We start from the raw sequence: 16,136 nt of genomic DNA, 5'->3' as shown, positions 1-16,136 counted from the left end.
TTCTATCCTAGACGACAATGGGTTAGAGAAGAAGATTTGGCAAAGGAATTAAAGCTTCACTCAAAGCAGCTTCATCAGACTTTGTAATTTTTTTCAGAAGAAAAATTAGTTACTCAGGGAGAGGTAAGGAGTTTTGTAGTTTTTATATTCACTCGTGTACTTGTTAGTTATTGCTACTGCTTTTGCATATTTATCTTGTGTACCTTTTGCTCTCTTACTTTATTTTCTGCAAAACTTACCATTAAGGTTTGAAATATCCGTAAAATATCGGTGGATAGACAAAAATATTGGTGGGTGAAAATTATTCAAAATTCATGGAAATGCTTAAAAAAAATATAAAAAAAAAGGATAAAATAAGCAAGAGTATACATGCTAAAGTTATTTTGTAGTGTAATTGACAAATATAATTAAAGATAATATTTACCAATTTTTTTTTTTAAATAGTTTAAATTCATTTAATATATTTGTATTCATTTATTTTAAAAATTAAAACCTACTTTTATTGAAACACGTTTTATTAAATTTTAAATAAAAAATTAAATCGATTTATATAAAATATTTTATTTGAGATTTAATTTCTAAAATTTTATTACAAATTTGTCCTCACAAGTTTTTCTATTAACATTTATTTATTTAAATAATAAAAATCATTAAAAATTATATTAATAATTTATCTTATCAAATTAATTTTAATTTATAAAATATTAGAACTTCATTAATTTCTTTTATATTTTAGTAATTTTTGAATAAAATTATATTTTTAATATTTTAAAATAAAAACATTTAAAATTAAATAAAATTAAAAGAATGAATATAAAAAAATTAAAATTGAAGTAATAATTTTTTTATTTTTTAGAAAGGATTAATGAGATAAATATGAAAAGTAGTTAAAATTAAAAGGATGATATAAAATAAATGGGTGATATAAATTTAAAACAAATGATAAATTAGATATGAATAATTTAAAAAAAAAAAACAAAAAAATTATAAATATTTTTTTTAATAAAAAATTTGCGTTTTTTAAATATGGTTTAATGATCTTGATAGGGAAGAAATTTAATACGGATGTGGCCATAGTCCTGAAAATTATCATAACAAATTTTGGTGTGAAAAAAACTAGATTGCTACCACAACTGAGCAAGACTATACTACAGCCTTCTAAAGAATTTTAATGATCAATTTTGGTATAACCAAACAATAATTTTGATTCCAACGAATGTAGGGTTCCTAAATCTAGATATCGGAGAAATTCTAAATCGATGTGGTCATATTCTTTAAACACATCTTGGCAAAATTTCGTGCGAAAAAATAAGTTTACTACCAGAACTAAGGATCACAATAGCATAATATATTAAAGGATTTTCACTGATGTACTCAACAATAATTTTGGTTTTATCAAAATATAGAGTTTAATAATCTTGATGGTGAAGAAATTTAATACAAATGTGTCTATATTCCCGGAAAATATCATAACAAATTTTGGTGCAAAAAAAAAAATTTGTTACTACACCTGAGCAAGACTATACTACAATATATTCAAGAATTTTAACGAATTTTAGTGCAAAAATAAAACTAGTTTGCCACCGCAACTAAGCAAGATTATACTATAATATATTAAAGAATTTTAATGATCACTATTTATGTAACCAAATAGTAATATTGGTTCCAACAACTGATAAGCTTCCCAAGTATGGATGGCGGTGAAACTTTGTACTTATGTGGTCATATTCCATAAACACATCATAACAAAATTTTGTGTGAAAAAAATTAAATTTGTTATCGAAACCGAGTAAAACAATAACATAATATATTAAAGGATTTTAACTGTCATTTTTGATGTATTCAAACAATAATTTTGGTTTTATCGATTTATAAGGTTTAATAATTTTGATGGGGAATAAATTTATTACAAATGTGATCATATTCCTGAAAAATATCATAATGAATTTTGGTGTGGAAAAAACTAGTTTGCTACCATAACTGAGCAAGACAATACTACAATATATTAAAGAATTTTAATGATGAATTTTGATATAACCAAATAATAATATTGATTCCTACGAATGATAAGCTTCACAAATCTAGATGGTGGAGAAATTCTATATTGATATAGTCATATTCCTTAAAAACATCATAACAAAATTTCATGCGAAAAAATAAGTTAAGTTTGTTATCGAAACCAAGTATAACAATAGCATAATATATTAAAGGATTTTCACCGTCACTTTTGATATACTCAAATAATAATTTTGGTTTTATCGAATTATAGGGTTTAATAATATTGATGGGGAAGAAATTTATCCAAATGTGGTTATATTCCTGAAAATTATCATAATGAATTTTTGTGCGAAAAAAACTAGTTTGCTACCACAACTGAGCAAGACTATATTAAAGAATTTTATGGATCAATTTTGATATAACAAATCAATAATTTTGATTCCTACAACTGATAGGCTTCCCAAATCTAGATGGCGGTAAAATTCTGTGCTGATGTGGTCAGATCCCTTAAACACATCTGTAGACATAAAAAAGTTAGTGTATTAAATTACCACTAATTTGGATAAGTCTTTCTCATTTCCAACTATAAAAAGGATAATAATAATAATAATAAGAAAATTATTATTATTATTATTATTATTATCTTGTTGGTAAAACTTCCTGGAGAAGAAAATTTGTTAAAATTAAGGAACTAAATCCCTTTAATTAAGTAACTAAAATTGAGGAATTTGAAATTCAAATTACCTATCTTCACCTATAAACAGAGGTGTCAGAAATCAGAGAAAAACTCCAGAAAGGAAAATCCTAAGGAGAAAATTCAAAGGTAACTTCGTACGGGAAAAGGAGCTTCACAATAAAAGAAAGAGTTTCATCAAATCTCCCTACAAGTTCGATAAGCGGCAAAAGAACTAATACACTCGTTTTTTGTCATTCAACAAGGTCATTCGAGAATAAGCCACTTGTGGCCATCAATTGACCTTCGAAATCAAGAAAACGTTATCGTCATCTTCCAAAGTGTGATCAAGGTAAAAGAATCAGAGGGAAAATATTCTTTGTTGGAAAGAATTTTATTTTATTTTTTGAGATTGTACCTGCGATATTCTTAAATTTAATAAATCATTTGTTCGCATTATTTTTCCTATTTTATTTTGCTAATTTTCGTAGGACCAAAATTTTACGAAATTTGTGCGTACAAATTTCTAGCACGCCTGGTGGGACCTCTCTACCTCTCATATCTTTTGTTAGAAAATTGATCTCTACTACGTCGATGGCACCCAAAAGAACTCAAGTTGTGCATGTCAACAAAGGCAATGACATGATCGTCATTGCACAATCGACACATGACACCGCTACGGTCCCCATGACTCGTAGCAAAGCAAGATCAACATCTTCAATCTCAACAAAACAAACAAGTGAGTCTGCTTGTTTGCTAAAACAGGTAAGAACACGCGATGAGCACCAACCACTCATCACCTTGGTTTCTCTAGGGGCAAAAGGTCATAGTCCTCGTAGTAGGGGAAAACTCCCTTCAACACTACAGGACTTTGGGGATAAATCTCCTTGCTCTATTACCGATGCTAACTCTAGCACCGACTCACGCTCCGAGTCGCTAATTGGAATGTCAAAGGAGGAAAACTACTCCAATCATTCCAACTCTATTACTTCTCCCTTCTCGTTGACCATGCCGGTAATGGCAACGGGCACTACGTCTGTAGAGGAGCAATTGGTAGAGATGGCCCGTGCCATCGCCAAACTCACCAAAATGATCGATGAGAAGGATATGCAGATAACCTCCCTCATAAACAAGGTTGAGGCACAAGTACAAAATATGGGTGAGTCAAGTCACGGACTTAACCACCCTTCGAATGTTGCATCTCCTCTCGATGATGCACCACATACGTATAGGACAATGTAAGGTAAAAGACAAATGATGGAATCTGCCTCAGTGGCATCATTATCTATCCAACAACTTCAGGACATGAGAACTAACATCATTAGGGCGCAGTACGGTGGATCCTCACAGAGTATGTTCATGTACTCTAAACCTTACACTAAGAGGATTGATAATCTACATATGCCTATGGGTTATCAACCTCCAAATTTTCAATTATTTGATGGAAAAGGCAATCCAAAACAACATGTCCATTTTGTTGAAACTTGTAACAATGCAGGTACAGATGGTGACTTATTAGTTAAACAATTCGTCCTTTCTCTTCAAGGGAATGCTTTCGATTGGTACATAGACCTTGCACTAGAGTGTATCGATAGTTGGGACTAAATGGAACGTGAATTCCTCAACTGTTTCTATAGCACCCGATGAACTGTAAGTATGATGGAACTTACTAACACTAAACAATGGAAAGATGAACCGGTTGTAGATTATATCAATCGTTGGCGTTCCTTAAGCCTCGACTGCAAAGATAGATTATATGAGGTATCAGTCGTGGAGATGTGCATACAAGGAATGCATTGGGGTCTCCTATACATTCTCCAAGGGATACGACCCCGTACCTTTGAAGAGTTAGCTACGCGAACACATGACATGGAACTCAACATAGCCAACCATGATGCTAAAAATGACCTTATCATTTACTAGTAAAGAGAAAGACACAATGGGAAAGCAAGTGATAAGAATTCAATAAAACCCATCCAAGAGTCAATGACAGTAAATGCAACTCCTATCAAAATCTCAATGCGAGATAAAAAATAGGAAATAAAAGAGGCTAGACTAACCAAGGAAAATGAGAAGTGTCAGTTAAGTTTGAAGGAATTAGAGGAGAAGAAGTATCCTTTTCCTGACTCTGATGTGCCTAGCATGTTGGAAGACCTACTCCAGAAAAATGTTATTGAGCTACCTGAGTGCAAGCGTCCAGAAGAAATGGGTCGTGTTAATGATTCGAACTATTATCATTACCATCAAATCATCAGTCACCCGGTGGAGAAACGTTTCATCTTAAAAGATCTTATAATGAAACTTGCAAAACAAGGAAGAATTCATCTGGATCTGGATGAAGTAGTAGAGTCAAATCATGCTACAATCACATTTGGGTCCCTTGATCCTGTTTTGTTACATGTTCCACCTAAGACACTGGGGGCATGCGTCGATACTATCCAATGTGAGTCACCAAAACCAAAGCAAACACAAGTGTCATGTCAAGACACCATTCGTCACTTCCATTTTGAGAATAAATCAATGTCGTATAACGAAGAAGGTTGGACATTGGTGACACGAAAAAAACCTCACAAGAAGCAAGAATCTCATCCCTACCCAAATCTTCCTAGGAAGGAACAACGTAAGCAAAATATTCATCGATATGCGAAGAAGAAAGAAGAAAAGAAACCTAAAAGAAAACAAACGATTGTACAGGTTGATGACCTCTTGGCACAAAAGCTCATCACCCCTATCACCTTAGGAGAACACTTCCCTCTGGAGTTCTTCAATAGAGGGATAGTGACATCAACTCATATGGTATCTTGTCATGAGATTTCAGAAGAAGATGAGTCAGGTAAAGATGAAGAAAACGCTTTCGGTGCAAAGCCAAGCAAAACCAAGGAAGATGATGAGGTACTTAAGAATCCATCACTCTATGCCACAAAAATAAAGGGGGCAAAACGATTTGAGGACAAAGACCACGATTGTGCAAACATCACCTACACCAGCAGCGATGAAAAAAGCATGACATCAAAGTTTACCACAATTGTTTTCAAACCTCGGCATTCTAGTGATGCTCATTAAAGCATGAGCCTAAACTACATATTACTCCTATCCTACAAGAGCTTAAATTGTAGTAAAATATATATATATATATATATATATATATATATATTGGCAAACTTCTTAAACCAAGAAACAGACTCTTTGTATTAAAGAAGTCAAATTCGAAGATTCCAAACTAAAATCTCCAACTTCTCTACATACAAGTGTTATTTTCTTTTAGCATGACACGTTCTCAAATGGTGATGCAACCTAGAGGCTAAATCCAAATGAAGCTTCAAAAGTCAAAATCAAACTCCAAACATTCTTCAACGAGCTCGTGGAAGAATATCAAACACAAACAAAAGTGTCATTCATCCACCTTCAAAGTTAAAGAAGACAAAGGTTGGGTTTTTCAAAACACTTGAGGAAATTGTTGATAAGTTTACTTAAGATCAAGTCATCATTGACCATCATTTAAATTTTGCTCCAAAAACATGTGGTTACCACCCTTGGATTAAAATCAAGTCCAAGCTTGACACATTCTTCAACAAACTCGTGGAAGAATATCAAACACAATACAAAAGTGTCATTCATCCACTTTTAAGACTGAAGAAAATCAAGACAAATGACTTCTTTGTTCTCCAAAATGCTTAAGAAAGGTCTTCACAAGTTTGGTTGAGAATAAGTCATCTTGACCTTCAATTAAACTTTGTTCCAAGGACGTGAGTTTATCATCCTTCGATCAAACTCAAGACAAGTGATGCTCTTGGCCCGCATGAGCATAAATTGCGTACGACGCATAAAATATAAAAAAAAAAGTTCGCTAAGTTGAAAACTTGAAAAGGCGACTTAGGCAAAAGTTAGGACATATGCTCGCAAGATTAAATCTTTTTTTTAGTCTTGGAAAAATTTAAAGCGTATAAAAAAAAATTATTACTTCAAGACTCACCCCATCCACATGACAATGCATGTATGTGATGCGTTTTGAAGTGGGGGCATTTGTAGACATAAAAAAATTAGTGGATTAAATTACCACTAATTTGGTCTTCTAAAAAAAAATCATCTTATGGATAAGTCTCTCTTATTTCCAATTATAAAAAGGATAATAATAAGAAAATTATTATTATTATTATTATTATCTTGTTGGTAAAACCTCCCGGAGAAGAAAATTTGCTAAAATTAAGAAACTAAATCCCTTGAATTAAGCAACTAAAATTGGGGAATTTGAAATTCAAATTACCTATCTTCACCTATAAATAGAGGTGTCTTCCATCAAGAAAGAGGAGAGAGAAAATTCAGAAATCAAAGAAAAACTCTAGAAAGGAAAATCCTAAGGAGAAAATTCAAAGGTAACTTTGTACGAGAAAAAGAGCTTCACAATAAAAGAAAGAGCTTCATCAAATCTCCCTGCAAGTTTAATAAGCGGCAAAAGAATTAATATACTCGTTCTTTGTCATTCAACAAGGTCATTCGGGAATAAGCCACTTGTGGCCATCGATTGACCTTCGAAATCAAGAAAACGTCATTGTCGTCTTCCAAAGTGTGATCAAGGCAAAAGAATCAGAGGGAAAATATTCTTTGTTGGAAAGAATTTTATTTTATTTTTTGAGATTGTACCCGCGATATTCTTAAATTTAATAAATCATTTGTTCACATTATTTTTCCTATTTTATTTTGCTAATTTTTGCAGGACCAAAATTTTACAAAATTTGTGCGTACAACATCATAACAAAATTTTGTGCAAAATAAAATCATAACGAATTATAAGGTTTTCAAAACCTTCACAGGGAATAAAGTTACAACAGATGTGGATATATTCCTTAAGCTCATCATAACGAATTTTGGTGCAAAAAAAAACTAGTTTGCTACTATATTTGAGCAAGACGATACTAAAGTATATTCAAGAATTTTAATGATCACTTTTGACACCAAATTTCATTATGATGATTTTAAGGAATATGACCACATCTTTATTAAAGTTCTCTGCCTTCAAGATTTTAGAACTCTATCATTCGAAGGAACCAAAATTATTGTGTAGTATCCATCTTAGTTCCTATAGCAAATCGATTTTTTTTTCACATCATATTTCATTATAATGTTTTTAGGGAATATTACCACATCTGTATTAAACTTCTCTGCAATCAAGATTCCTAAACTCTATCATTCGAAATAACCAAAATTATTGTTTGAGTATACTCTAAGTTTAGATATGTGTACCTAGTACATAAAAAATTTGATGCCTCGGATAAATTTAATGAACTTAAGGTAAAATCAGATAACCCATTTGGTAAATATATTAAGTCACTTAAGCCTAGTTAGGAACCCTATAAATACCCCATAGGGTTAGGGTTTCCATCAATTTTTTGTCGTCTATCAATTTTTTAACACTTGGATTCAATGTTTTAAATCATCCAAACCTAAAGGTAAGTACTTTAACACAAAAAGATTAATTTTAAAAATTTTGATATTGCTTCTATTGCTTAGATCTAAGATGTCAACACTATACCCCATTATATTAAAGGATTTGAACAATCACATTCGATATTCACAAAAAAAAAATAAATAAATAAAGTACCCATACCCTCTCTATGTATGAACTCCAAAAATTTCACACACATAAGTATGCACTAATTCCAAACATTCATTGGTTCTATGTCATTTGGTAATAAAAGATTTATTAGTCATTTTTACCATCTATACAGGATTCATAAATTGACGAACCTCTGGAATCATAATGTCTAGAGCTAACCAGTCTTTGGATCCTATTTAGATTAAAATAACCTAGGCTTTAAAGTCCAAATGTTTAATTAGTGCTAGGTTCTTTTTTTGAGTGAGAGCTAACTATTCTCATTTCTTAGCAAAGTAATAATGGAATCTCATATAAAAGATGTAATACCTCCTATAAACCAATACAACTATCCTTGCAACCGAAGTGAAGGTAAGTATAATCTCATCATGTGACTTTCTTATTTGTTAAAAACCTTGTAAAGAATTACAGATAATAGGTCTGGAATCTATTTACCACAATTGGTGAAATCCACCACTATATATTCAACAACAAGAACATTATGTGTACTTTTTCTTTGGTATGAATTAGTTAACTGGCAAAATACAATAAAACATAAAATAATTTGATATGAATCTTTTTCAAAAGAAATGGAACGATAAAAATGTACTTTTAACATAATAGTAACACAAATTGAGATAATAACCAACAAAATATTATGTGTGACTCTCGTGCCATCTAGTTCAATCTAATTCAAGATACCAAAACAAAATTACTTATAATAAGAGTGCATTTGAGAGTGATTTTAGAAAGCATTTTTAACTTTTCTAACACTTAAATGATAAAAACTTTCAAGTATTAAAAATATTAAAAGCGCTTTCTAAAATTACTACCACACGGGTTATAAATCAAGTGCCAAAATAGTTTTATAAGCATAACATACTTACAACAATGACATAAAAGAATCAATCACACCATCTTTTACTTCATTTTAAAAGTAATTCTGGTCATTCAAATTTATTACGAGAAATCATAAAGGCTTCCATAAAATAAAAATGTTAATATTGAATTTAAAATTATAAAAATGTTTCTATATATGAAAGAATTTAAAATTTAAATGGTTTTTATTTATTATTTATTTTTTGCATTCAATTATTTAAAAGTATTTATTAAGGGAAGTATTCATGAAAAGATTGATTAGTGAGATGCGGGACCAATTTCCATTACTTGTTGCAGTATGCCAAGTAAATTGGCTTGGAACAGGAAAAGTCATCTCAAAGAGGCGAGGCATCTACATATTTTATGGGCATCCTGTTGAAGTCAAACAATTTATGCCCTCGTGGAACCTTAATTTTTTTAAATGAGTATTATTTGATTATGACACCTAGTTTGCAAATTTCCTACTGCCAGATTTTGAGGAAACTTGCAACAAATTCGTAACACCAACAAGTTCATAAAACAAAAAAAAAAAAATTACTATGATGAAAAGAAAGAATTTCAGAATGAATATCATTTAAAGTCGAGAAAAGATTGTAATTTTTCTTTACTCCTTTATAAAAATATTTCTAAAATATATAACATATAATTACTACAAAGTTCGGAAACAGTATTACAAGATTCCAGTTCCAGGTCGCATCATGAAAAAAATCTCGTTTCCATACTATGAAGCTATTACCAATTTTAAGAACTACAAACCCACCCTTGGGTTCAACACAATATCATTAAAGACAACAAGATCCCATGACCTACCAAACAAAAAGAATTCCTAGACTTCTGAAACAGTACTTAGGTTACTCAATAGTTCAATGAACTATTACATGAAAAATGATTGTGTTACTTGTTCAAAAAGGTAAGTTTCATAAGCATTCAAAAACAAAGAAAATATATTCACTCTGCAGAGAAGATGAATTAAGAAGAGTAGAGAAGTAGGAGTATACCTTAGTAAATTGCATCATCTGCATTAAGTGGGGCTACCATCTGAGGTTGAGATAAAAGTTTGTGTGGTCTACCACTCTTCTAGCAATCAAACTCTCGGTTTCTCGTCTCTTATAATAAAAAAAAATCATAAATGGGTGAAGCTAAACATAAACTCACTTTAAGAATTTGAAAAGGCAATAAGTATACTCTTGTTCTCTCTCATGTTTATGTTTTGTAATAAACCAAGCATAAGTCATAAACCCCAAAGATATCTACTATCACCGATATTCGGTTTCCCAAAAGTATAAATCACTTGTTATCACTCCTAATAGAACAAGAAATCAGACACGGCGACACAAAAAAAAAAAAAAAAAGAGAAGGAAAATCTAAACTTGAGGCAAAATGAAGGCAATACCAGCATAGCAATTTTTGCACAAGATTTAGTGAATTTTTTTTTTCAATCTCTTGGGAATCTTATCATGATTCTTGATGCTGCGATGATTTTCCCTTCTTTTGTTTCATTTTGGTTTTCTTGGCAATTGAAAATAAATTAAAAAAGAAACAATAATGATGCAGAAAATTTAGTCCTAGTGAATTTTCAATTTCTTGAAAGCAAATAAGCAAAGTTTCCATTTCTTGTGTATTATTGTGTAAGAACCAAACCCTAAACCCTCAAAACCCGACTAGGAAGCCAAATGTAGGTATCCAAATGTAGACTTGAGTAGGAAGGCAATAAATGGAATGGTCAATCAAGAGGAAATGCAAACTATCCTTAGTTTAATCAAGATGCTTCAGGTCAAGAAGAAATTACCGGTATAGGTTTTCCCTAGTAATCTTGCCGCCTCTACAGTCCTTAATCAGCTACATGAACTTTATAGTGTTGAACAATGCATAGATATCACAGAACATACTCTGTTTTTTAATATCACAAAATTGGCTGAAGAAGTTTGAATGAGCAGTCTGAAGTCATATAGAACTCATTAAATATCAAATACCAAACACCAATTCGCCAGCAACGATGTGTTTCCATGTTTTTCTACAGGGAAATGCATAGCATGCATTGATATCATCTTACAAACACAACTTTACAGTCAGATCACTTTGAAAGGAAGCAATCAATCTGAGCCAGATAAGAAACAATTAACAACAAAGGAAGACACACATTAGTTAGTCAATAACAAGACATCCCGATTTTCAGCAGGATGATGTATATCATTCATTAGAATTCATCTTACAAACGCAAAATCTACAGACAAATCATTTTGAAAGGGCAGCTACCAGCTTCTCCTTCAAGCACTCGGCAGCACCAGTTTGAGTCCGAATGGAGAACGTGTGAAGGACCTTATCATTTTCCATAGTGGAAACTTCAGCCTCTTGAGCTACAACTTGGTGTTCCTTAAGCGTCTTTATGACTCTAGAAACAGGATGAGCATCCAAGGGACAGCTAACTGTTACAACTGTGTCCTCCTGCCTATCCTGAAAGTCGATCTGTGGCACAGGTGATTGGTTTTGCTTATCGTTTACAATCTCCTTCTCAGCTTCCAACATCCGAATCTTCATCTGGAGATCAGTAATGTATGAAATGGCATCACCAAGCAACGAGGCCTTATCCATCTTGGATATATTAGGAACAACAGCTCTTAATGCATAGAACCTTTGGTTAAGCTTCTCCCTCCTCTGCCTCTCAGCTTCCACGTGATTCAATGGCTCTTCTCTCCCATTAGCTGGCTTCCTTCCTCTCTTCCTAGGTTTTCGTTCATCAACCCTAGGCAACAAGTCATCCTTAGGCTGCTCAAAACCAGAAACCAATACTTGAGCATTAAATATTTGATTGAGCTGAGGGAATATTTTCCCCTCATTATCCTCATTCATACACCCATTAGAGGAATTCCCATAAACTTGATTTGAACCCAAGCCTTGGACATCATATGATTCTGCACCAAACCCCGAATCCCCTTCCAACTTGGGGGCAAAATTAATACTCATTGACCGTGACTTTGCCCCACTACCAAGACTAAGTTCATGCCCAAATATTTTTGGATACACCTTTGCCTGCCCAAAATTCATCCCCCCAAATACACCCTTAATCATCTTCACAACATTCTCATCCTCCTTAACCAACATCAAAGAAGCAACCTCAATCACCCCATCCTTCACTGGCACAAACACAACTGTCTGAAACCCTGCCAATCTTGCCAAAACCGACCTTGCCCGATACTGATCTGAACAACCAACTGCATCAACAACCCAAACCCATCTCCCAGACTTAAGCACCAGAGCAGGGCCATACTGCAAATCACCCGAAAACGAATAAAACATCGAAGTAAGATAAAACATCTCGATGTTTGACAACAAATCCAATTTAGCCCAGTATTTATCCTCCTCCCCAACCCCAAAATACTCATGAAGCTTCTTCAGCACCTCCTTCTTCTTCCCCACTTCCTCCAAACCACCAGCACCAACCTCCCCTTTTGCCTCTCTACAATATCCATCACCCCAAATCAACACATCCTTCACCCTCGAAACACGCCAGAATATGGCGTAACTCCAATTAGACCCTTCAACAAGCTGACGAAGCCCCTTCTGGACACCACCATCACTGGATGCGACACCCGATTCTGACAAATGGGTTTTATCAGAAGCGCACGAGATCAAAAACTCCCACCCTTCTGCACCCAATACTGACTCCACCATAGCCTTTTCCTCTTCATTCAACCAAAATTTTTCACCCATATTTGGTTTCTTCCTCCTTTCTCACAAAATTAGAAATTTGAAAATTTATAGACCAACTATAACAAGAAATGAAGAGATTGAAACAAAAAGTACCTGGGATTCTTGGGTTAGAACTTCAGATCTGAGAGCTAGCGCTCGGGAGCCCAAAAACACCCCTGTGGTGGATTTTCTTGGATTATATCGTTTTTATTTTTTTATTTTTTATCTTTTAAATTAATCAGAATTTATTAATTGGTTGTGTGTTTCTCGTGATGAATATGGGAAGCTTATGCGAAGAACCACTTGCGGTGGAACCGCTGGCTGCTGTGGGTGTGGCTGTGGGTGGATTGGAGGTGTGATTGGGTGCGCTGAGATGTAGGATAAAAGGATGGAACGGTTCATGGAACAAAATTGATGTATGAGTGATAAAGTCTACTGATGGGATAAAATTAAAATGAGAGACTAATTTTACTATGTGGTTTGATGTAATATTCCCTATATAAAATTTATATTTTTAGTTAACACACTAACTAAAGTTTTTCTATTTAAATTATTTTTGAAAAATAAATTTTATAGACGATGGTCATGTATATTAATGGTAGTGATGATGGTATTTAGGTAGATTTACATCAAGTTTGAGACCGTGTTAGTAAGTTAACTTTTGGAATTACTGAGAAAATTGGTATAAATAGAATCTTTATCTTAATTTTTTTCTTACCTTTAATGTTGGTATTTATTCAACATCAAATAAATTTTTCTATAAACTAAAAAAGGCAATCTTTTTAATTTATGTATTAAGCTATTTTTAAGTCTTAAATTATTTCTATAAAATCATTTAAATTATTACTTAACCTTTTGCTAAGTTTTAATTTTTTTTAAATAATAAGCTGAAATTTTATTTTAAAATTTTTATAAATTAATTTCAATCATACCTCAAGGAGCATCAATTAAGCTTAAGTTAAATATGCAAGTTAATTATTTATTTTTAGAATTTTATTAGGGTATGAATGGAGATTGATTTATATTCCTCAATGGTTTCGTTTCGATTACAACCATAGGATAGTTTAATTCAATCCATATTATTCCTATGATAGCATGGCAAAACAAACCCAATTCGTCCCTTAATGAATCCAATTGCCTAAACTTGTTTAATTTACTGGCTTAATCAATTGAAGGGTGCCATTTGCTTCTTCAGCTTTATCGAATTTGTATCAACCTTCCAAAACAATTATCAATGACCCAATTATAAAAAAACATCTTTAACAAACCCAATTATAAGATTGTATGATCAATTAACAGTAAGAAATCTCACCCATTTAGAAATCTCAACCATCATTCATAAGGCATGAGAGATGTCGTACCTATATAGTCGTTAACTTAATTGCAATAAGTTTACTTATAGTTAATAGTAATTATAAATAGCCTTTACAAATACTTATACTATAGTTAATAGTAATTATAAAGAGTCTTTGCCAATACAAGACAGACCACTAATGTATTATAGTAAAATCTCCTACATCTCAACAAGAGGTGACATTGGATGAAAATAGACATGTTGGTTTGATATGCATTGTGATCGACAAACAAATCACCATCCCTAATTATTGATCTAGATAAGGATGGTAAAAGAAAAACTTGAAAGGGTATAAATTACTTTGTTATTGTCAAGAAGATGACTTTAGCAACCTTAGTGGAAGATCACATGGAATAGCAAAGTCATGTAACTAGGGATCTGTTTAGTCAATTATAGAATATATTTCAGTTAACAAAACCGCATATAAAAGACAATAGTGTTGTAAAATGAACAACAAATGATATGGAGTCTTCACAAAAAATCTCTTTTTCCTCACATTTTCATTTTGTACAACTTTTATAATGGTATTAAGAAACTGATCATAAAGGCACCATAGTTTTGATGGGAAGAAATGTTGTCACTACATCTTTTTTTTCAATTTCTCACAACACACATCCCATGCTCACCCACTCCAAGTGTAACATTTTCAAACCAAAAACATTGTTATCCACATGTATCTCTTCATCTCCTCTATCCCCTCATTCAATTTCTGAAGCCCTATCCATCATTGAATGGCGTGCCACTATAGAGTTGGAGTTCTAGGTCTTTTGCTCCAATAACACTTGGTCTTTGGTTCCACTACCCTCCAATTGTCAAGTTGTAGGTTATAAATGGGTACTCAAGGTCAAACAAAATTTAGATGGCTAGATGAATAAGTATAAGGCGAGGTTGGTGGCTAAAGGATTTCACTAGGTTTTGGGTTTTGATTTTCATGATACTTTTAGTCTTGTCATCAAACCTACAACAATTTGGGTGGTTCTAGCTTTGTCATCTCTCACAAGTCTTATGCGACAACTTGAATTTAACAATGCCTTCCTTAATGACATTCTTAAGAAAGACATCTATATGGTCCAATCTCCTGAGTTTATTGACGTTTCTCATCTTAGTTGGGTATGCAAACTCCATCACACTTTGTATAGACTCCAGCAAGCCCTTAGGGCCTGGTTTGAATGCATCCACCGTTTCTTTCATCAACTTGGATTTCACTTTTCCAAAGTTGATATTTTTCTCTTCCTCAAGTTTGAAGGTAGCCACTCTCTCTACATCTTTATCTATATGGATGATATTCTCATCACTGAGAGCTCTTCTACTTAGGTGTAACACTTCATCATGCAGCTTCAAGCCTTATTTGCCTTGAAAAATCTTGGGACCTCATCCTATTTCCTTAAGCTTGAACTCACTTTCACTTTTTAAGGTGTTATTTTATCTCAACAAAAATACATCATTGAGATCCTCCACAAAGCTTATATGGATCAAGTTAAGCTTGCTCCTACTCCCATGGTAAAAAGAGTCTATCTCTTAGCCTATGTAGGTGATCCCTTCGTTGTTACTTATCTTTATCCCTTCGTTCGTAAATGACATGTCAAATTCCACTAAAAGGGTTGTTATGACCATAGATTTCATGATCATAAGTCTTAAGGATTATTCAAGGGGGGCATACTATATCAAACTCATGAGATATTATGGTACCTTTATTGAATATACTTGTTATCACTTGCCTAAATCATTAGTTACCTAATCGATAGGGAATGTGTAATCACTCTAGTATTTCTCCATAGTTTTAAAAGGCTCAAGGCGCACCAAGGTGCAAAGTAGTCCTGGAGCCTGAGGCGCAAGGCGCATCTAAGACGCGAGCTTTAGTGAAGTGAGGCGCACCCTAATTTACATATATATTTTTATATAATATAATCAAATTTAACAATCATTTATTTGTCCTAAACACATAAATCATC

At 32.8% G+C, this 16,136-nt stretch overlaps 1 protein-coding gene across 1 annotated transcript; it reads right to left on the bottom strand.

Moving 5' to 3' along the window:
• Positions 1–11,070: 11,070 nt before the first annotated feature.
• Positions 11,071–13,085, bottom strand: LOC117918888 (transcription factor bHLH3). The gene is made up of 2 exons (XM_034835855.1): positions 12,945–13,085; positions 11,071–12,867 (listed from the first exon to the last, which is right to left on the bottom strand). Exon 2 carries the CDS (start codon positions 12,849–12,851, stop codon positions 11,376–11,378), a length of 1,476 nt encoding a protein of 491 aa, XP_034691746.1. The 5' UTR covers positions 12,852–12,867; positions 12,945–13,085; the 3' UTR covers positions 11,071–11,375.
• Positions 13,086–16,136: the final 3,051 nt, after the last annotated feature.

This window comes from Vitis riparia, chromosome 7 (assembly GCF_004353265.1).
Source record: "Vitis riparia cultivar Riparia Gloire de Montpellier isolate 1030 chromosome 7, EGFV_Vit.rip_1.0, whole genome shotgun sequence".
Classification (NCBI taxonomy): Eukaryota; Viridiplantae; Streptophyta; class Magnoliopsida; order Vitales; family Vitaceae; genus Vitis; species Vitis riparia.
Note: the sequence above shows the minus strand (reverse complement) of the source record. Positions and strands in the feature narration are given on the sequence as shown.

Bases quoted from the DNA above. Each gene is read 5' to 3' on its own strand.
- LOC117918888 (XM_034835855.1), bottom strand. From the start codon at position 12,851: ATGGGTGAAAAATTTTGGTTGAATGAAGAGGAAAAGGCTATGGTGGAG.